Consider the following 23,125-nt stretch of genomic DNA (forward strand, 5'->3'; position numbering starts at 1 on the left):
GAAAATAGTTTTGGAACTAGTTTCTTGGGTATAGCAACTCAGGTAAAGATTTGTTGTAAGTATTCTCAGCTTTTATTAATCCTTTTCCTCCCAGAGACAGTCACTATTTTTCTTTATCTCTGTCTGCTGTGGTGTTTGTCATAAGAACGGAAACGATAAGGCAGAACACAGGCATAGGTCCTATAAGCCTGCTGTTCCAGCCAGCCTCACAGACTGGTGAATTCCCAGTTCTCCCCAGACTGGTGTCTATTTAGACAAACTTTGCTGTGGGTTAATGTGCATATGAAGTAAACGCTGTTGCTAAGGGATATCTTGGAAACATTAGTTTGACTTCAAGAAACCCAAGGCTTAGCTAAAGCTGTTAATGTGCATGTAAGATGAGGTTTTCCTTTCATCTTGTTCTATGTCTTGAGAGCTTGGCTTTCTGATGAATGAGAATATTCTCTCTGGTCTCCACCAGGTGGAAGGTGCATGCCCCAATGTGTATCTTGGTAGCTAGTCGAATAGAGGGCTTCCAAGACATGAAGTTACAAGCGGCACTCTCTGTGCCAGTTCTCAGGGGAGTCTGTCATAAGGGGTCCCATCCATAAGGGGTTTTGTTGTCTCAAACTTCATTGTTTTGTTAGTGCTGCAAAAAGTCTCACTCCAGTAGTGTCTGCCCAGTGTCACAGATCAGCAGGTCTGTGACTGGACGCGTCTCATATTTTCACGGGAAACCATACACCATTTTCACTATACCATTCTTACTGCCTACTAACAACAAAGGCCTTTGCTGTCTTAAGCTACTTCTGAGAAGGAACTTTCTGGATCTTGTGAGGGCTGCATCTTTTCTACCCTAGTTTGGGACGCCTCTTGCATCCATGGATAAGCCATAAAAGGCTTACTGGTTTTACCTGCTATTGAGGTTAGTAGATCCTATTCATCAACGGCCAGAAGATGAACCGTTTGAACTGGAAAAACTTCTACATTTAAAACAAAATTTTTTTAGAGAGCTCTCATCCTAAGCAATTGTCTTATTGGTACCTACACAAAGTCCAAATGGAAAGGTAGATACAAAGAAGTATCATGGCGAGCCTTAAGGACTCACTCAATAAGATGAAAGGCCAGAAATTAGACTTAGAAGAAAATTAAAGTCCCCACCCAACATAAATTCCCCTTCTTAAAATCTGGCCCCATCTCCTCAGCAAACTCCCTCAGCTCCCAAAACTCCTCCACTCTCCCCAGAAAATTCTTTAAACACCCAGCTGCTTATTTTAGCTTCTCTTTTCATACAACATTTACAGAGAGCACTCTGGCTTCATCTCTAAGCCCAGAATATACAGGTTACACACGTACATACTAAAAGCCAGGAAATAAACTTAACAGAAGCACCAAGGACAGAAAATAAGGCTCAGACATAAGGCTCATTTTGCTGGGCTCTATAATTACGCTCTGCCAGCTTCAGGCCCTCCTATGCAATGTCCTTTTGCAGATATATCCGAGGTGGGGGTTCAAAATGGCGTAGAGGAAGAGCCCGAACTTATCTTTTCCCATGGGCACAATACATAAACTACATATGGATCAATTCTACCTGAAAGAAACAGAGCTAGTGGAGCACCTGTTCCACAACACGGGAGAAACACGACCACACTGAGACGCCCAGGAGAGGCAGAGAAATGTTCCTGCCAAAACCCCTACCACGGTGTGGCCGCACAGAGAGTCCCAAACAAGATAAACCCAAAGAGATACACACCAAGACACATTATAATTAAAATGTCAAAAGTTAAAGAAAGAATCTTAAAAGCAGCAAGAAAAAAAAAACAACTAGTCAAGCACAAGGGAACCCCTAGAAGGCTATCAGGTGACTTTTCAGCAGAAACTTTACAGACCAGGAGTGGCTTGATATATTCAAAGTGTTGAAAGGTAAAAAAGCTTACAACCGAGAATACTCTACCCTGCAAGGCTACCATTCAGAATTAAAGGAGAGATAAAGAGTTTCCAAGACAAGCAAAAAATAAAGGAGTTCAATGCCACTAACCTGGCCTTATAAGAAATGTTAAACGGACTTCTTTAAACAAAGTACAAAAGGCCATAACTAGAAACAAGAAAAGATATGAAAGAAAAATCCAAACCGGTAAAGGCGACTACATAGAAAAGACAGTGGATGAACCACTTATAAAACTAGTATGAAGGTTAAAAGGCAAAAGTAGAAAAATCAACTGTAACTACAATAAGTAGTTAAGGGATATACAATATAAAAACATGTAAAATATGATGTCAAAAACATAAACCATGGGGTCAGCCCTGGTGGCCTAGTTAAGTTCCGTGCACTCCAGTTCACAGGCCAGGTTTGGCTCCCGGGCACAGACCTACACTGCTCTGTTAGTGCCATGCTGTGCAGGTGGCCCACATACCAAAAAATAGAGGAAGAATGGCATGGATGTTAGCACAGGGCAAATCTTCCTCAGCAAAAAAGAAAAACAACAAAAAACCTACACCATGTGAACTTTTAGAATGTGTTCACACTTAAGCAACTTTCAACCTAAAATAAGCTGATATATATATATCTGAAAATCTGATATGTCCCAGTATAATGTTGTCAGTCATAATTCCGGTTTTTATCTTAAAATGTTGTCTGCCACAGAAATAACCAAATTTCCTTGTCAATTCCCTGATAATGAACTCTCATCAGATCTTTAATAATGGGCATTCTTAAGTCTTTTGTCTTTTACAGAGGGTTATTGTTTTATTCTGATGCTTTTACAAAAGCATTCCTACAAAAGTGCTTTATCTTAAAGGAGAACTCGTGGAACGAACTTGGACAATACGGTTTCTGATAACTTCAAGATCATAAAACTGAACAGAGTAAGAATTTCCATAACTAGTAGAAAACCTGGATTCAATCATTACAAGAATTAATTCCATGGGACTAAATGAACTGATGAGGATGATTATAATTTTTTATAACTTTTTTCTCTGCAACACTGCTGATTTATTTTTTTTTTTTTTTTTTTTTTTTTTATTTTTATTTTTTCCTTTTTCTCCCCAAAGCCCCCCGGTACATAGTTGTGTATTCTTCGTTGTGGGTTCCTCTAGTTGTGGCATGCGGGACGCTGCCTCAGCGTGGTCTGATGAGCAGTGCCATGTCCGCGCCCAGGATTCGAACCAACGAAACACTGGGCCGCCTGCAGCGGAGCGCGCGAACTTAACCGCTCGGCCACGGGGCCAGCCCCACTGCTGATTTATTTTCAATGTTTTGGTTTTCCATATTTAAGGAAATGTTTTTCTCTTTTTCTCTTAAGCTACCTATAACTTAGAGCAATTTGGTAAAAAAGATACCTTTTTGAACAAAGATGAAACATTTATCTTTTTCTCCCTGGCTGATTCCTCCAGAATTTGGAAACTCTCCGTGAGTATTCTATTTTCATGGTAATACAGTTATTTGCATACGTTCTCTAAGAATCTGTTCTCCTTGTAACAGGACACAGAAGCATTGGTTATATTACCAAGGCTTTACTGGAATGTCATATTGGAGAGAGACATAGATAGACTCAAATATGACTAGACAGCTTTAAGGCAATATTGATTTTATGGAACCAACAAAGGCCCTTGGAAAAATCAGCCTGGTATCTTGCATACAGGGCTCCTGACAGCCTTACCAGGTGAGTAAGAAGGTCACTTCCTAGAAAACCCAGGAACCTCAGGATATTTTGGGGACCTCAAGAAGACAAGAATTAACCAAAAGCTACAGGTATCATAGGCAAAGTCTGATGGCAAGTCCTTGGCTTAGTTTCACAGCCCCGAGAGGATTTTAAAACTTCAATGTGAGATTCTTTATGAAAAGTTCTGGCAAAGTACACTTAAAAGAGCCTAGACAGTCAATCGCTATTCTTGGTGACCTTGGGTAAATAATCAGGACAAGTTTACTGAGACCAGACTTATTCTATAAACAAATTAATCTTACTGTGGTTATCTTTGATAAAAATTGGGCTGATGGTAGAGAAAAAAATTATGTTTCAGTAATACACCTTTGTTGATCTCAAATTCTAGTGCTGTTCACTGTTCGAAGTTTTTTCCTTGTAAACTGGACTAGATCCTGAATTTTTCTAGTTTCCTCATATCTGGCTACAATGTTCCAAACTAACATCTTCACCCATTTTACTTCAAATCACTAAGGACGAAAGCTGCCTCTTTCCCTGAAGCACTGAAAACTGAATACGAATGACTTGATATAAAATGCAGAGAAATCACCCCAATAGCTCAGGTTTAGACAATCCTCTTCCTGCCTGTTGCTGTGTGGGCCACTCAGAAAGTTTATAGGTACACCCAGTACATCATCAGAGACATTCAAACCGCAAACCAGGAAAATCTGTTAGATTGCCACTGCCTGCCCTCACCATCTGAAGATGCTTTGAGCCTAGAAATTGTCTTGACTGCCTACCCTCATAACTCAGAAACTGGGATTATAGTCTGCTCTAATCATTAACCATTGTTTTTCTTTTGTTCTCATAGAAATGCCTCGTATTAAATACCTGACTGCTTGCACCATCGGCCTAACTTTGACAGCACACCTACATCAAAGCCTCCTGAAATAAGCTGAAAAGAACTGACTTATTGTGAAGACGAGAGTAGCTGAATAACACGGAACAATCTGCCAACTCAATTTCTGGACGCTGAAACGTTTCGGGGAAGTTTCAAAGGCTGTAAGGGAGCAAAATTTGCCACCGCAAAATGTGTCTCTTTGGCAGGAGGATGATTTTAGGCTGATTATTTTTAAGAAACAAAAGATTCAGGAAGTTTTTCTTTTTGCCTAACCCTTAACTGCATAAAAGAAATTAGATTGAGGACCTGTTCCAGGAAGGGAGCTATGACCAGAGATAACTACCAAAAATATGAGCTAGGTGTGGTAGACTGGGGGCACTTAGCAAGGCCCGCTTATTCAAAGTCCTCTCTGTGTCCCTTTGTCTCTGCATGGCACGGCAAACATTTGTTTACCAAACCTTGACTCTACCCACCTTCCTGTAAATTGTCTTCCTCCTCGTTGAATTTTCAGAGCCCTACTCTTCTCCTTAGCTCAGGATGGCATGAACTAGCCTCACTGCCTGACTGCCTGTGGGATTCATATTCTTATAAGGCCCCCATATATAGGTAATTAAATGTGTTTTTCTCCTGCCAATTTGTCTTCTGTTAATATCATTATTAGACAAGCCAAAGAACTTAGAAGGAGAGAAGGAAAATTTTCCCTCCCCAACAGTAGAAATAAAGTTCTTTTTATGAAGACAGCAGAATTTCCCAGTTTAAATTTACTACAGAAAAAGAACTACTCTGGTTGCAATCCAGGAAATGAAACATAATCCAGGATAAAGAAGATACCCTGTAAAGGTGTCGACAGATCACTTTTAAAATGAATAAAATAGCAAAGATGACGACATAGAAAGCATACATATTAAAAAACAGTGCCAGGGACCTTCCTCTTCACTAATATTAATTTGAATGATGCTGTAAGTCATATGAGCTACCTTTAAGGGCTTCCTATATGCCAGGCACTGCCTGTGCTAACTGCTTTAAGCGCATTCCATTTACACTTTACTATCACCAAGTGAGGAAGGCATTACATCCTGTTAAATAGAAGGAAACACATTGAACGTTTACATAACTTGCCCAAGTTTACATGTCTATTTATATCGGCGGACTATGGCAAATAATTTGAGAATCACAATAACTAAAATGGCTGGAAATATGTTCTTTTCATTACTAAAAATGATAAATGAGTGTAAATCACCAGATACTTAAAGGATTTTGAAAAAATCACAAGGAACTTAAAGGATTTTGACAAATAGAAGAAGGAAGTTACTAAACCTGAGGTACTGGAAACTGGAGGTGTTGTACTGGGAGGAGGTGACTCTAGAAAACAAAATAATGTAGTCTGAATCATATACTTGGGAGTTATTGCTGACATTTGCACCAGGAATTGAAAAGACCTGTGAAAAATACAACCAGGAAGTTACTCAACCTGAGACAGTGGAAACTGGAGATGTTGTACAGGGAAAAGTCAACGCTACAAAACAAAATAATGTAGATTATGTGGGGACGCATGGGAGTTATGGTGGCATTTCCACCAGGAATCGAAAAGACTTTTTGAAAATACAACCAGCAAGTTATTGAACCCAAATGATTCAAAATCGAACTTCTGGTACTGACAGCAATCAGCACTGGAAAACAAAATGATATCGACTGGATTAACCACTTGGGAATTATTGTTTTCTTTTCATTTATATGAATTATGCCTTTCATTCTTGACTTGTTTAGGTAAAAATTCCCATGCTTCAATTTTCTCAAAAATGGTTGCAATCCATTTTTACACATAAAAATAAGCTGAACGCTAGACACATATGCCTGTGTGAGGTTCATAACATGCTAAAACTCTAGGAAAACACACAAAATCACAACAGAATTCCTTGTGAATTGCACGTCATATATGTGTCATGGAAACGAATACAAGACAAGAGTTAAACAGCAAAATTACTTCTTTTCAGTTATTCTGTATCACTGATATTTACGATCAAAGAAATAAAATCTAAAAAAGAAAAACAAAAAGGAAGGAAAAAGATACCCTCGTACCTTTAATGCACTTCGGAATCGCAGGCTCCCAAGTACTGTTGGCGCCACAGACAATTGTGTTGTTGCCACTGAGGTAAAAACCCGGGACACATTCAAATACAACCATGGCTTTGTAGTAAAATTTTGATCCAAATCCTGATACTATTCTTCCATTTTCAAGTACTGGATATTTACATTTGACCACTGAAAAGTGGAAAAATTACAGAATTAATGGAAAGCTGCTTTAACAGAGCCCCAAAAAAACTAGTGCGAAGTAGTAAATTCCAGTATGAGGAAATACAAGGAGTGGAAGGCACGATGTTAATTAAACAAAGGAACAAACAAAGACCTTATCTGTGCAGTGTAATTCCAGGAAAACAGATTTAGAGAAATCTAATAACTTTTTCCACTACGAATAGACTGCCATTATAATTTATTGGCTTTCCTACACTTTTTCCCAATGCAGAGATGTTTTGGGAAAGGTCTGACTACAAGATACAAATGCCAGGTAAGTTCAAAATCAACTTTTGATGCTCTTTAGCTCTGGGGACTCTTTTTAAGGTCAGGCCCACACTGATCACAGTACGCTGCTTTCTGAGAACGGGAGGAAACACTGAGAAGGTAATACTTGAGCTCAAATTTAAAAGTTGAAAAGAAGTGCAAAGATATGCAAAAAGAAAGATCTCAGAGCAATAACATACCCAAACTGGGATGTTCATGAAACAGAAAGGCCAATGGAGTTAGGGCAGTGTTTTCCGAACATTTTGGCCTCCAGCCCAGAGATCGAGAAACACACCTTACGTTGTAAACCAGTATCCAGGCACAGGCCTGAAATCAAGTTAGTACTCAGCCTCCATACCAGTGTACTCTGGTGTTTCCCCTTCCACTCTGCTTCTGAAGAAGCAAAATGCTGGTCAAGTCCCTCTAGATTGATTTCAGGATCCGTTAATGAGTTTGACAGAATTTGGAAAAAACAAAAACAAAAACACGCTGGCGTGGGCACTGAGTACAAGAGAACATCGTGTGAGATCAACTCGGAGCAGCAGCAAAGGCCGCAGGATGCAGAGCCTCTCCAGCCAGAAGAGCGCTCTTCCCCTTTCCCCTGGATCCGAATTTCCAGCAGACATCATTTCCCTTCAGCCCAAGCAACTTCCTTTAGCAATTCCTGTTGTGCAGGTTGACTAGTGACAACTGCTCTTAGCTCTTGTTTATCTGAAAATCTTTTTATTTATTTCACCTTCAGTTTTGAAGATGTCTCCTTGACAGAGAATTCTAGGTTAAAGGTTTTCTTTCTCTTTCAGCTCACTGGCAGATATTGTCTTCTGGTGTCCACAGCTCCTTAAGGGAAGTTAGCTGTCATTCATACTTGGGTGGGTAGGCAAAGTAATGTTTTTTCCCTCTCACTGGCAGCTTTTTTGTTTATCTTTTGTTTCACTACTTTCACCATGATGTATTTAGTTTGGTGTGGGTTTCTTGGCAAACTAAAAATTTTTTTTATCCTGTTAGGTCACTGAATTTCCTGGAGCCGTAGGGTTATTGTTTTGTATCAAATCTGGTAACTTTTGGCCCACGTTTATTCAAAAAATTGTCTATACTGTTCTTTCTCTTCCCTTTCTGAAACTTCAATTACATCTAGGTTTGACCGCTTGCTACTCTCCCACAGCTGAAAGTCTCTCTCTCTCTCTCTAATAGTTCTTTTCAAAGCATGTTGGATTTCTATTGTCCTGACTTCTGGTTCACTGATTTTCTCTCTGTTGTGCTAAACTGCTGTTAATTGCCTAAAGATTTTCAAGTTAGATTCACTAGATATAACTTACATACAGTAAAATTCACCCTTTTAAGTGTATAGCTGGATACGTTTTGACACAATGCAAAGAATCATGCAATTACTAGCACAGTAAAGATAGAAAAGTCCCATAAGCCCGAAACATTTCTTCATGCCGTTTGGTAATCAATCCTTCCCACCCTCCCAACCACCTGCCCCAATGAGGCAACCATTAATCTGTTTTCTCTCTCTATTGTGTTGCTTTTCCAGAATGTCATATTGGGATCACAGCCCATGAGTATGGCTCATTTCACTTAGCAGAATGCATGTGAGATTCACTCCTGTTGCTGCACGGATTAGAAGTTCATTCTGTTTTATTGCAGTCTTACTCCATTGTATGGATATATCATGTGTGCTCATCTAGTCACCACTTGAAAAACATGTGGGTTGTTTCCAGTGATGGGTGAGATTATGAGTAAGGTTGCTATGAATATTCTCATACACGTTTCTGTGTGAACATGTGTTCATTTTACTTGGATTGCTGCATTGTATGTTAAGTGTATGTTTCACTTTCTAAGAAATTACCAAACTGTGTTCCAAAATGGTCATACCACTTTGCATTCTTACCAGCAATGTATGCGAGTTCCAGTTGCTCCATAACCTTGGCAGTACATGGTATTTTTACCTTTTTGTTTTGGTTTTTACTTTCTGCCATTCGAATAGGTGCATAGTAGTATCTCATTGTGGTTTTACATTACATTTCAGTGATTACTAATGCTGCTGAGCACTCTTACATGCATTTTTTTGTCATCCACACATCTTCTTTGGTGAACTGGGTGTACTCCAATTTTTGCCCATAATTAAAAAATCGAGATGTTTTCTTATTCTTGTGTTTTGAGAGTTCTCTATATATTATAGATATAAGTCCATTATCAGATGTGTGCTTTGCAAATATTTTCCCCCAGTCTATGACTCATTTGTTTCATTCTAGTAACAGTGTCTTCTGGGAGCAGAAGTTTTGAGCTTTTAAGTCCAATTAATTAATTTTTATTCCAAAGGATCACGCTTCTATGGTTGTATTGAAATCTTTGGCTAGGTCACAAACATGTTGTATGTTTTCTACAGAAAGTCTTATACTTTTAGATTTACATTTAACTCTACGATCTACTTTGAGCAAATGTACATGATGCTCACATGGTTGAGCTTCTCTTTTTTTTTTTGCATATGGATGCTCAATTGTGCCTGTACTTTCACCATTTTTGTACCAAATTGTTTGTAAACCTGTGACAGAATCAACTGTACACATTTGAAAGGGTCTATTTCTGGGCTCTCTGTTCTGTTCCATTGTTCTGCATGGTCATCTTTCCACCAACAGCACAGTTTGTTGATGATATGCTTTACAGTTGTGTTTTATAATAAGTCTTGACACCAAGTAGAATGAGTCCTCTAAGTTTTTTCAAAATTGTTTTGACTATTACACTTCTTTTGACTTTTCATATAAATTTTAGGAATAGCTTGTCAATTTCTACGAAAAGTTCTGCCGGGATTTCTTTTTTTTTGGATTGTGCAGAATTTATAGATGAGTTAAGAAGGACACATTTATTACACTGAATCTTCCAATCCATGACCAATGAATTTCTATTTATTAAGATCCTCTTTAATTTCTTTTACAAGGGTTTAGTTGTGTTTACCATTCAAACCTTGCACACGTGTTAGCTCTATATGCAAGCACCTTGGGTATTTTGGAGCTGTTGTAAATACTACTTAAAAGAATTTCCATTTCTAATGTTTTTTTGCAATTCAGTTATGTATGTTGATATTGTGACTTGCAACCTGGCTAAGACTTCAGTCTTTCAAATTTTCTACAGAATCACATGCTAAGTCAATAAAGTCTATTTCATTTCTTCCTTTCTGAAATGATGTTTATTTCTATCTTTCGGCTTATTGTATTAGCTAGGATCTCCAATACAGTGCTGAATAGAGTGCAGAGAATACATGTCCTTGTCTTGTTCCTACCTTAGCCAGAAATAAATTAGTCTTTTACCATTAAATATGATGTTAGCTGTGGGATTTTTGTAGGTGCCTTTTATCAGTTTCAGATACTTCCCTTTTATTCCTAGTCTGCCGAGAAGTTTTATCAAGAAAGATGATGAATTCTGTTAAATGCTTTTTTTCGCATCTATTAAACTGATCATGCGACTTTTTTTCTTTATACTGTCTTGATATGGTAAAATAATCAATTTCTGAATTTGAATCAACCTTGCATTCATGGATTAAATCCTGCTTGATTATGATGTATTTGTATTTTTATATATGACAGGATTTAATTTAAGAAGTTTTCGTTCTATATTCATTATGGATGTTGTTTACTATTTTCTTGCAATGATTTTGTCTGGTTTTGGTATCACAGCAATGCCATTCTATTGATAGGAGTTGAGAAGTGTTCCTGCCTCTTCTATTTTCTTGAAGAGTTTGCGTAGAGCTGCTCTTCTTTTGTCCTTAAATGTTTGGCAGAACATCCCAGTGAGCACACGGGGCCTGCAGTTCTCTTTGTGAGAAGGTTTAAGCTGTCAAATTTAGAGGCACAAAGTTGCTTGTTTTATTCCCTTTATTATCCTGTAAATGTCCGCAGGATATTTAGTGATGTCCGTTTTCATTCTTGATATTGATATTTTATATCTTCTTTTTTGTGTGTCACACTGACTATGGGTCTATTCATATTGCTGATATACTCCAAGAAAAAGATGTTGGTTTCATTGATTCTCTGTGTTTTTTTCTCTTTCTCTAGCAGTAATTTCTGTTTTATTTATTTCATTCTGTGTCCTTATTTTGGGTTTAATTTGCTCCTCTCTTTTACTTTATGCTATATCCTTTATGCAGTGCTTTTTTAACCTATATTAAATTAAATTAGAAGTCAATTTAACAGGAGGAGGACACACACATCACTGTTTTGTCTACCTTCAGGTAAAACGATTTATAAAGTGTTTCTATAGTATTTGCAATGAAGACGGATATAAATGGAACTATTTGTACCTTTACACTCAGGAGGCTTACTACTCCATACGTCATTCCCAGAGCAGACAAGCTTGCTCTCTCCAACAAGTGAATATTCATCCGGTCCGTTTGCAGGATCACAACTGTAAGTTACTACCTCACCATATCTAAAGTCCTCCTGGTCGGTTATGCTGTATTTTCCGTTTTGTATTTTTGGAGGTGGTCTACAACGCATCACTGAACAAGGGAAAAAAAGAGGGCATGAAAGGCAAAAGGAAAGGTAAAAAAGTAAGATGGCATTAGTAAAGTACTAGGAACTGCTTCAACACGCTCATTAACGTATGATTTGTACAATCTAGCTGTGCATCCAACATCCATTTAGAAGAGGGATTCTATGAGAAATTGCATTACCCTAAATTCAAACCATTAACACAAAAATGGACTTACAAAATAAAATCTGTTTTCTTAAATATCTATATAAAATATATAAATGAACTATCTACATTTATGTATAAGGCCATGCTAAGTTTTGTTCTCATCATAAGAGATGCTGACAATTTTTTGAGAAAATATCTTGTGATCAAGAATAAAACTCAGTGCTACTTGACATAGCCTTTCTAATTTATAAATATATCCATTTGCTAAATCGGTGGTTTACAATACCAAGATACTATTGCCTTTTTTCACTTTCGTCCTTATGAGTGTATGGTGAAATTTTCCAGAGGGTATAAATTGGATGGTAATGCAACAGATGGAAGCTAGATGTCATCTTTTAAGAAACATAGTGAAGAGATTTGCAATAATGTAAAACAATGCCAATATTCTGTTTGTTTTGGAAAATTGATTTTTCACAAAAATATGGTGAATATGTTACCATGTATTGAGCTTAATGTTCTTAAAAATAAACAAATAATTATTTTAAAAAGTCTCAGTTTTAATTCCAATATAACGAATGTCTAGATTATAAGTCACATAAAGGAAAGCCTGTTGGCGTCTTTTTTACTTTAAAAGGGTAAGGGGTTCTCAGAGCACAAAGTGTGAGAACTGCTGGTCAAAATTCTAAAGAGAGAATACAGTTAAGGTACCTTCACATAGTGGGGGATTGTCACTCCAATTCACATTTTCTCCATCAAGTTCACAATACAGAATTTTAGTTCCAATTAAGTTATAACTAAAAGAAAAAGAAAAAGTTACAGTATTCTTTACCAGTTAACAAGATGGAAATAGTAATTAAGAAAATGTTTTTATGGCTGTTTTTCTGCACTACCGCAGTTTGAGAAAAACTTTCTAAAATAACAAACTGCTAATAAAATCTGCAATTTAACTAAAGAGTTTCTGCATTTCAACATGCACTGGCCAGGAGGAAAATGTCTAAATAAATCTTTCATACCTGTCGGTCTGGCCTCTTTGCTACCTCTGGCAATCACATTACACGTGCATTTCTACGTCCTCACTTATGCCATTCTGCTCAGGAAGGACAGTGACTGAGGAGAGAGAACAGGCCCTGGAGCTTGCTGCCTGGATGCTAGTCCCAGCTCCACGAGCGACTTGTTATTGGAGCTTGGACAGACAAAGAAGAGAGGAGCCATTGCTGTAACATCTACCCACACTTTTGTAAGCTCCTTCCATGTTGGCTGAAGTGACTTTCAAGGGATTTAAAGATCCAGTGCCCTTTGCTGTCCCCTTCATTTTTCACTTTTTCCCCCTTCAGAAGCCAAGCATTAAAAATGAGAACATTCAAAAACAACTGCATACGTGGGGAAAATTAGAAAGTGAGTACACACAACCAGAGAAAGGATCAAAAAAGACCTGAGAAGAGCATCACACATCAGGCTGATACGCAGCACAGAGACACCCCACAACAATAAAAAAAATAACCCAAACAGCAATAACATAAAACATTGAGCTTTAGGAAAGGGGGATAATCTGATTTCCAGACTGACTACATTATTAGCTTCAAATGTCCAGTTCAACAAAAAAATCACAAGGCATACAAAGGAACAGGAAGTATGGCTCATTCACAGGAAAAAATAAATCAACAGAAACTGTCCCTGAAAAGACCTCCTGGTGTATTTACTAAACAAAGACTTTAAAGTAACTGTCTTGTGCATGTGCTCTTGGTGTGACATTGGTGGTTTCCACTACCACACTTTCTTTTTCTTCAATGAGCGTGTGAGCAGCAGATACAGAGAGGCACATCTTTAGGAAAACCTCACAGGCAAGACCATTGCTCTTGAGGTCGAGCCCAGTGACGCACCAGTGAGAATGTCAATTCCAAAATCCAAGACAAGAAGGGCATCCTAACTCACCAACAGTATCTGATTTTCACAGGCAAACAGCTAAAGGACAGGCACGGTCTCAAAGACTACAATATTCAGAGTCCACAGTGTACCTGGTGCTTGACCAGTGGGGGGACATCATCAAGCCTTCCCTCTGCCAGCTCACCCAGAAATACAACTGCTACACAATGATCTGCAAGTATTATGCTCGCCTATACCCCTGTGCTGTCCACTGTCACAATAAGTACGGCCACGACAACAACCCGTGCCTCAGAAAGAAGGTCAAATAAGGCCTTTCCATAGGCTTCTGCTTTGCATGCAGGATGGCCTCTTGATTTCAGCCCCACGGCCCTGGGGCCTCAGTAAAACCTGAGAGAAAAGAAAAAAACTGTCTGAAAGCTGCTCAAAGAACCAACAGAAAAATGGAGAGAGTCAAGAAAACAATGTGTGAACAAAATGGACATATCATTAGGAGACAGAAAACCTAAAGGAAACCGAAAGTAAATTCTGGAGTTGAAAAGTACAATTACTGAAAACAAAAGTTCACGATAGGAATTAAAGCCAGATTTCAGGAAGGAGAAGAAGGAATTGTTGAACTTGCAGATAGGAGAATGGAAATTATTGCGTTTGAGGAAGAAAAAGGACTGAAGAAAAGTAAAGAGAGCACAAGGAACATGTAGGACAACAACATGCACATCAACATAAACACTATGGGATGCTCAGGAGGAGAAAATAGAAAGAAAGGGGCAGAGAGAACAGTTGACGAAATAATGGCTGACAACTCCGAAACTTTGCTGAAAGACACGGAGACAAATATCCAAAAAGCTCAACAAACTCCAAGTAAGATGAACTCAAAGAGACCCAAACTAGGCCCTAGAACAAGCAAACTTTTCGAATTCAAAGACAAAGAGACAATCTTGAAAGCTGCAACCAAAAAGTGAATCATCACATCCAAGGGATTTTCAATAACATCATCTGAAGGCTTCTCCTCAGAAACTCAGAACCCATAAGACAGTTGACCAATATACCTAAAGAGCTAAAAGAAAGAAAGTGTCACCCAAAGTCCTCTATCCAGCAAAAGTGTCCTTCAAAGTAAAGGAGAAATGAAGGTATTCCCAGATACACAAAAGCTGAGGGAGTTCATGAGCACTAGCCCTCACCTGCAATACATGCTCAAGGGAGTCCTGCACGGTGAAACGAACGGACTCAACAGTAGCTCTAAGCCATTTGGATAAATAAAGATCTCGCTGATGGTAAATATATGGGCAAGTAGGAAAGCTAGTATGATTGTGACCATGATCTGTAACTGCAATTTTTGTCTTCTATCTGATTTAAGAGACTAATATTTGTAAAGAAAATAAAGAGATTACTAGTGTAGAAGCCACTATTAAAATTTTTAGGTGTAGACGCTAGTATCACATCAAAATCCAAAACGGGTGGGGACGGATCTGTAGAGGAGCAGTTCTTAGAATTTATTGAAGTTAAGTTGGTATAAACTCAAATTGGAGGCTTATAACTACAGGATGTGAAATGCAATCCTCATGGTAACCACCAAGACGACAGACACAGAATACACACAAAAGGAGATGAGAAAAGAATTTAAACAGTTCACTAGAAAAATCAACTAAACACAAAAGAAAGCAGTGTGACAGGAAATGAGGGACAAAAAAAGCCATGAGGCACATAAAAAGAAATAGCACAATGACAGAAGTCAGTCCCTCTTTGTCAGTCATGACATTGAATGTAAATGGACTGAACTCTCCAATCAAAAGACAGAGCTTGGCAGAACGGGTAAAAAAACACATGACTCAGCTATACGCAGTCTAGAAAAGACTCACTTGGGATCCAAAGACAAAAACAAGTTGTAAAGGAAAAGATGGAAACAGCTATTCTGTGAAGAGAGTAACCAGGGAAAGCAGAGGTGGCTATACTGAAATCAGACAAAATGGACTCTAAATCAAAAAAGGCTACAAGAGACAAAAAGTGACCTTATATATTAAGAAGGGTTCAAAACTGCAAGAAGATATAACAATTATAAACATTTATACACCTAAGGACAGCCTATCAAAATACATGAAGCAAGAAGTGACAGAATTGAAGGGATAAATACACTTTTCTATTTAAAAGAGGCATTTCTACAAGAGTCGTTGGAGACTTCAACACCCCATTCACAGGAAGGAATAGAACCATGAGACAGAAGCTATGTGAGGAAACGGAGGACTTGAACAACACGATAAACCAACTAGATGTCACAGACACATATAGTGCAGTCAACCCAACACAAGAATATACAGTCTTGTCAAGTGCACATGTGACATTGTCCTAGATAGACCATATGTTAGGCCACAAATTAATAAAACAAATTAATGTTATTAATAATACAATTAATTACATGATAAATAATACTAATAACATAATTACGTAGGCTACAAATTAATATTGTTAATCAATAGATTTAAAAATATAGATGTTGTACAAAGTAGCTTCTCTAACTACAATGGAATGAAGTCAGGAATTAATGTGAAAAAGAAAACTGGAAAATTGACAAAATCTTGGAAAATAACACACTTTTAAACGACCACTGGATCCAAGAAGAAGTCACAAGGAAAATTAGAAAATACTTTGAGAAAAATGAAAATGAAAAAATAACATAGAAAAACTTACAGGATGCAGCAAAAGCAGTGCCAAGGGGGAAATGTATAGCTAAAAATGATTACATTAAAAAATTGAGAGATTTGAAGGGGCCAGGCTAGTGGCGCAGTAGTTAAGTTGACATGTTCTGCTTTAGCGGCCCGGGGTTCACAAGTTCAGATCCCAGGTGCGGGCATGACACTGCTTAGGAAGCCATGCTATGGCTGGCATCCCACATGAAAAAAAAAAAGTACTGTAAGACAGGCATGGATGTTAGCTCAGGGCCAGTCTTCCTCAAAAACAGGAGGATTGGCAGGAGATGTTAGCCCAGAGCTCACCTACATCAAAAAAAAAAAGAAGAAGAAGAAGTTGACAGATTTGAAGTCAACAACCTAACTGTACAACTTGAGGAACTGGAAAAAGAAGAACCAAACCGAAAGCTAGACAAACAAGCATATAATAAAGAATACAGCTGAGATGAACAAAACAGAGAATAAAAAATATTAGAGAAAATCAAGGAAAGCAAAAGTTGGTTCTACGAAAAGTTCAACCAAACTGACAAGCCTGTAGGTAGATGGACTAAGAAAATAGAGAGAAATGACTGACATCAGAATTTAAGTGGCCACATTACTACTGATTCTACAGAAATAAAAAATATTATGAGAGTACTATGACAAATTTTATGCCAACAAATTAGATAACCTAGATAAAATGGACAAATTCTTAAAAACACAAAACCTATCAAGAACAAATCTCAAAGAAATAGATAATCTGAACACACCTATAACTATTAAGGGGATTGAATCAGTAATCAAAAATCTCCCAATAAAGAAAAGCCCTGGACTTCACAGTTACACCGCTGAATTTTCCCATACATGTAAAGAAAAACTAACACCAATCCTTGCCAAATTGTTCCAAAAATTGCAAGGAGGGAATTCTTCAAAACTCATTCTATAAGACCAGCATTACAATGATACCAAAGATAGACAAAGACACTACAAGAAAAGAAAGCTACAGACCAATATCCCTAATGAACATTAAGGTAAAAATCCTCAACAAAATACTAGCAAACAATCTTGCAGCATATTAAAAGGATTATACACCATGAGCAGGTGGGAGTTATTCCTGAAATGGAAGCATCCTCAACATATGAAAATCATTCAATTAACGCCACATCAACAAAATAGAGGGAAAAACACCCATATGATTACCTCAATTGCTGCAAAAAAAGCATTTGACAAGATTCAATATCCTGTCACAATAAAAATACTCAACAAATGAGGAACAGAAGGAACCTACTTCAAGATAATAAATGCCATCCATGAAAAACCCACAACAAACATCCTATTCAATGGTGAAAAGCTGAAATCTTTTCCTCTAAGATGAGGAACAAGGCAAGGATGCCTGCTTTGACCATTCCTAGTCAACATAGTACTGCAAGTTCTAGACAAAGCTGTCTGGAAAGAAAAAATAAATAAAAGGCAACCAAATGGGAAAGGAAGCAGTAAAATTATCATTGTTTGCAGATGATAGGTTCTCAGATGTAGAAAACTCTAAAGATTACATGCACCCACTAACACAAAAATATTAGAATAAATCAATTCAGCAAAGTAGTGTGATACAAAGTTGGTATTAAAAAATCAGTTGCATTTCTACAGTGTATTACATTTACCCTGTAAATGCACATGTTTCATAGATGCCCAGTATTCCCAATACATACTATTAAAAGAGCCCCATAGAACAAAGGCTATTATGAAGTGCTCAGGACCTCTGTTTGAGATGCTTCATTCCTCCGCAGCAGTCTCAAAGATAAGGTTTTCCAACTAAGACACCTTGATCAACATGATGGTCCAGGCTGACCAGGTCAATGTTGGTCTGCTGGCCCCTTCCAGCGTTACCTCAGTCAGTGTAAGAGTCTCTTTGGATGGCAATTCTACCTCCCATTTCCAGAAGCCCTACTTCAACTCTGAGAGCTGGCTGTTTTAAATAGGGTGCACTCTGTTGGGATAGGCTTCTTAGTGTAATAGAAGTATTCAATTTTGCTTTCCTTCAATTTAAATTTCTTCCTATTAATTACACATCTTTGCAGCCTCCATTAAAGCCCAAGAGTTGTTTGGCCACAGGTGCAACTTGTCACATACAAAGCAAAATGGAATCAACTTTATGGGCACGCTTAAGAAGAGAGGACAAAAATGGAATTCATAAGTTTTACCTTATTTCCTCTAAGGAGTAACTTACCCCTCATTACAAACATAGTGAACCTGTGAACCAAACTCCAAAGTCTCATTTACATGTTGCACTGCGCCATTTACCGGCTCTACTGGATGTGGACATAATTTTCCTAAAAGACAATTTTAAAATTTATTGTTTTATACGAATTTCAAAACAGATGTGCATCGAAATCAAAACTCTACATTGTTCTTTGGACTTTTTGGGAATATTATTTACTTTCTTTAACTATGGTAAAGCCAAACTTAAGACTCACATTGGAGCTGGCCCCGTGGCCGAGTGGTTAAGTTCACGTGCTCTGCTGCAGGCGGCCCAGTGTTTCGTCAGTTCGAATCCTGGGCGCGGACATGGCACTGCTCATCAAATCATGCTGAGGCAGTGTCCCACATGCCACAACTAGAAGGACCCACAACTAAGAATATACAACTATGTACCAGGGAGCTTTGGGGAGAAAAACAAAAAAAATAAAATCGTAAAAAAAAAAAAATTAAAACAAAAAAGAAAAAAAAAAAAGACTCACATTTACCTAGGCAACCAGCTGCCAACAAAAAGATTCCCTAGAGATTTTCAAAGCCCTAAAAAATACCTTGCTATCTAAAACCTACATTCACATGAGACAACCATCATCTCAGTAGTGGAACATGTGCCGTACAATGTGTGAATATCTCCAGAGCAATTAAAAAAAAACCAAAAATGTTTTGTTGACTTACTTGTACAAGCCTCCTGGAGAGGTGTCCATGTGTTATTAGCCTGACAGATGGCAGAGGTGGGAAGAGGAGGTCTCTTGAGCTTGTACCCTAGACGACACTCGTATTCTATTGTGGCCCCAGGGCTATAAGGGGGTTGAGCAACACCCTTCAGCTTCATGGATTGGTATCTTGGTGGATCACCACAGGCATCTAGAAAAAAGAGAGTAAGCACATGAAAATAAAGCATTTTACCTCGTTCGTCAGACAGGGCCTGTGGCCTGGCAGCAGGTAAGTAGTACAGAATAAAGGAAAGTTTCTTGGCAAGATGTTAAATGACTGTCCATGCTTTTCCCCAGCTGGTGGTAGCTGTGGACAATGTGTCTTGCTCATTTTAAATAACATCCTGTTAGCTTTTGGTTTGTTGGGGAATGAGGTGAACTTTCAATCAACAGTAAATTGAAGAGACAATATCAATGTTTTGGGTTTTGATTTTTTTTTAAAGATTTTATTTTTCCTTTTTCTCCCAAAGATCCCTGGTACATAGGTGTGTTGTTTTTCGTTTTTTGTTCTTTTTAGGAAGATTAGCCCTGCACTAACATCTGCAGCCAATCCTCCTCTTTTTGCTGAGGAAGACTGGCCCTGAGCTAATATCCGTGCCCATCTTCCTCTACTTTCTATGTGGGATGCCTACCACAGCATAGCCTGCCAAGTGGTGCCAAGTCCACATCTGGGATCCAAACCGTCGAACTCCGGACCACCAAAGCGGAACATGTGCACTTAACCGCTGCACCACCAGGCCAGCCCCCATTGTTTTCAGTTTTAAAAATATATTTATAGGTATGCATCCTTCCCCACTTTTTTCTAAATTCATTCCAAAACTCACCTCTCCTTGAAGAAGTCTCTATAGAATATACCACTCTACTGAGACAACCCTCACAGGTTGAAGCACAAACTCATGATCACTTGTCACTGCACGCTCAGTCTCCTCTCGGAAGGCGAGTTCCTGGAGGTCAGGGATCACATGCCTTCTTTTTCTGCTACACTCTCTACCCAGCGGGTGCTCAAGAAATGCTACAGTAAGAGGCGGTGATTAAATAAGCATCGTGGATTCCACAGATCAAAATAAAGACGGACTGAACTACTTCAAAATAAAAGACATCATTTCATAGTTTTCATAACAGTGAACTGAGCATTTTGTAAGTGAATAGATGCCACTTAAATATCAAAATGAACTACTTTCAGTAGCCTTACATGAAAAAAACTTTGCTTTCTTGGACATTATTTTATATAATTTGCTCTTCCTTTGCTGATCAATGGATCATGCAGTCCCCCAGAAGATCCCTGAGGTAGCTGTTCGAGCTCTTCATCCAACAGATCCCTACTACAGTAAAGCTACTATATTGCTATGCTTTTAGATAAAGTTTTTACTTCTGGGTATTTTTGGGAGGAGACGAGTTCTCCTTAGAATAATGTCTTTTCTACTTTAGCAATTCCTCACAGTGCAACTAGAAGAATATTGATATGACAGAGTGACCAGTGCTCTTCCACGTCAGATGCCTGTCAATGGCTCCCCAATGCTCTCAAGATAATGTCTAAGCCCCTTCACATGGCTAACAGACTTTTAAAATCTGTCACTATCAGGACGCTGTTCACTCTTGCACACTATTCTCAAGCCATATTCAATTCTATGCAGTGCCCATTAAACTGTTAAATTACATTAGCACTGTAGGTTCCATGCATCATTTTGACCAGAGACCCTGCCACTCCTCCCACCCACTGATCCTTCAGTTTCATCTTAGATGCCACTTCTTCCTTGAAGCTCTTGACATCTCTCAATCAGAAAACCGGGTTAAGTGTCCTCCTGCTGCCCCAATTTGCTTCTTCCATAGCACTTTTCATATGCCGATTCTTTAGTGTTTATACTCCTTCCAAGACTGTCACCATGAGGACCACGTCTCATTCATCAGGACTCTTCTAGGACCCAGCACGAGAGCTGAATGAGCACTGCCATCAATCACTTCTACACACTCTTACATCCAAATTCAAATCTTTACTGTTCAGCCAACCTCTTCCAGAGGTATCTGCAAATCATAATTTTTTTCTTTGCTCTATTCACACCTATCTTCAATTTTATTTCATTGGTTTAGTGATAGACAAATCCCTTTATCACAGTTTTAAATTTCTTTCATGTCAAAATATTTGTGCTTTATTATTTTTTATGAACCCATACTTTATTATATGAAATGGCATTTTAACATTATCAAAGGTCAACTCTAAATATTGTGGGTTATAGTTTTTCCTAAAATATGGTAATGGAAGATTCCAGTAGTTCGTTCTGACAACAGTGATGATAGCAATAATTTTGGAAACAGCAAATGTAAGCACTACTTGTGCCAAACATTATTTTAAGTGCTTTTAAACTAACTTAATCTTCATGATCATCCTATGAGTTGAGATTACTTTTCCATAATAGTTCCACAGGTACTATTTGCCCCTCCTTAAGATGAGCAAACTGAGGCATAGTAAGGTGAAGTACTTTGCCCAAAAAACATTCCCAGTAGGCAGAAAGACCCAGGAGTGAAGCCAGGCAGCCTGGTTCCACTACGACCACCGCTTCCCATCACGGTCTCTCATCTGGAACCCTCGCGTGCTTACACCAACACACTGTGTCTGCAAGTTAGTCCCCAAGAAACAGTCTTCTACTGAGCCTGGGGAAATTAGAGCAACCCTAATGTAGATCTGCGTTGTGCCAAGTCAAACAGAACGGCTCAAGGTGCCCTAAAAGGACAGGTAACAACATAGAGTCTGAATTTTATGATGGTGACTATTCATTCCTGACTACCCTGTTGCTTTTCACAATTTTTCACTCTATGATCTAGTCCTCTCCTTGCTCTCGCCTCCTTTGCCCTACTGCTGCCTCACTGGGTAGCTTGGCAGTCCATGAATCCCCGAGCCAGGTCACATCTCTGAGCCATTGTTCACACTTCTCCCTCTGCTGGGAAGACCCTTCCTGCCTGCTCAGCAGCAACTCCTGCTCAACGCCTGTCTTCTAGACAAGAAGATAACCATCTTAAAGCTTTATGCACTGGAGAGAGAGCTGGCCACATAATTTCTTTTGTTGCCTATCTCCCAGGATTCTGGTAACCTAGCAACTGACCAGACAAGGACTGCTGTCTTTGCATTGCAATATGCAGAATAAGGCCACTAAGTAACTAGGGTGTAAGCACTTAGTGATATTGGCTTTTCTTCTAGAAAGAAAGAAAAGACCTAAAATAGGCAGAAGAGACCACCCATTAAAGGACATTGTGGGTTTTGTCCGGAAAAAGCAGACTCCTTCTGGAGGAATGAGACTGGTCCCAAAATTCAACAAATGTTCCCTTCTGGGACCTCGTACCATTTGGCAACCACCTCTGAGATGACAAACCCCCCAGGCACAACAGTGTCTGCTCACAAAACCTTCTCCTCAGGAGCTGCTTCAAAAGTGAAATGTTTATTTTATTCACATTTTTCCGTTCCCAGCATAGTAAGTTCTCATTTTTACTTTCTCTAAGTTTCATACCTTTCCTGATTTTACCTTTCCACCTTAACCTTAACCTTGCTTTTCCTCCTCTTCATTTCTAGTTTTGTTACCTTCCAGAGACATCCTATTCATTTTAGTGATCTATTTTCCTCTATTTTAAATAGCTTTCTAAGTGTCCTTTATATTCTACCTTTAAGCCTATTCTAAGCAGTATTCTTTCTTTAAAAGTTCCTTTTGTTTTCTTTTTACTACCACTGTTCCCCGCCCCCGCCCCCCCCCCCCCCAACAGAAATGAACTTGTTAATGATCTGTAACAAGGAAGACTGCAATCCTGTGACCCTGGAGAGTCTACAAACAGGAAGACACAGCCTCCCGGACCCTCAGCTGTCCTGCCTTAGCGTTTTAGGCACCACAGAAACGCTATCATAAGAATGGTGCT

At 38.6% G+C, this 23,125-nt stretch overlaps 1 protein-coding gene and 1 pseudogene across 10 annotated transcripts in view; one reads left to right on the forward strand and one right to left on the reverse strand.

The window, feature by feature from the left end:
- The window catches only part of CD46 (CD46 molecule), a 67,784-nt gene that overhangs the window by 20,272 nt on the left and 24,387 nt on the right, over nucleotides 1-23,125 (reverse strand). For 8 of the 10 annotated variants that reach the window (XR_011532105.1, XR_011532104.1, XM_070591185.1 and 5 more), the window contains exons 2-7: nucleotides 19,188-19,376; nucleotides 18,487-18,589; nucleotides 12,424-12,509; nucleotides 11,378-11,575; nucleotides 6,601-6,783; nucleotides 5,839-5,883 (exon numbers count right to left, since the gene is read on the reverse strand). Coding sequence is in view for 8 of the 10 variants with exons in the window: in XM_070591180.1 (XP_070447281.1) it covers nucleotides 5,839-5,883; nucleotides 6,601-6,783; nucleotides 11,378-11,575; nucleotides 12,424-12,509; nucleotides 18,487-18,589; nucleotides 19,188-19,376 (804 nt within the window). In the remaining 2 variants the exon portion in view is untranslated. The remainder of the gene's footprint in view (nucleotides 1-5,838; nucleotides 5,884-6,600; nucleotides 6,784-11,377; nucleotides 11,576-12,423; nucleotides 12,510-18,486; nucleotides 18,590-19,187; nucleotides 19,377-23,125) is intronic. The other 2 variants (XM_070591187.1, XM_070591186.1) reach the window with 1 other exon arrangement.
- Nucleotides 12,556-13,907, forward strand: LOC103556843 (ubiquitin-ribosomal protein eL40 fusion protein-like; annotated as a pseudogene).

Source organism: Equus przewalskii, chromosome 23 (assembly GCF_037783145.1).
Source record: "Equus przewalskii isolate Varuska chromosome 23, EquPr2, whole genome shotgun sequence".
NCBI lineage: Eukaryota > Metazoa > Chordata > Mammalia > Perissodactyla > Equidae > Equus > Equus przewalskii.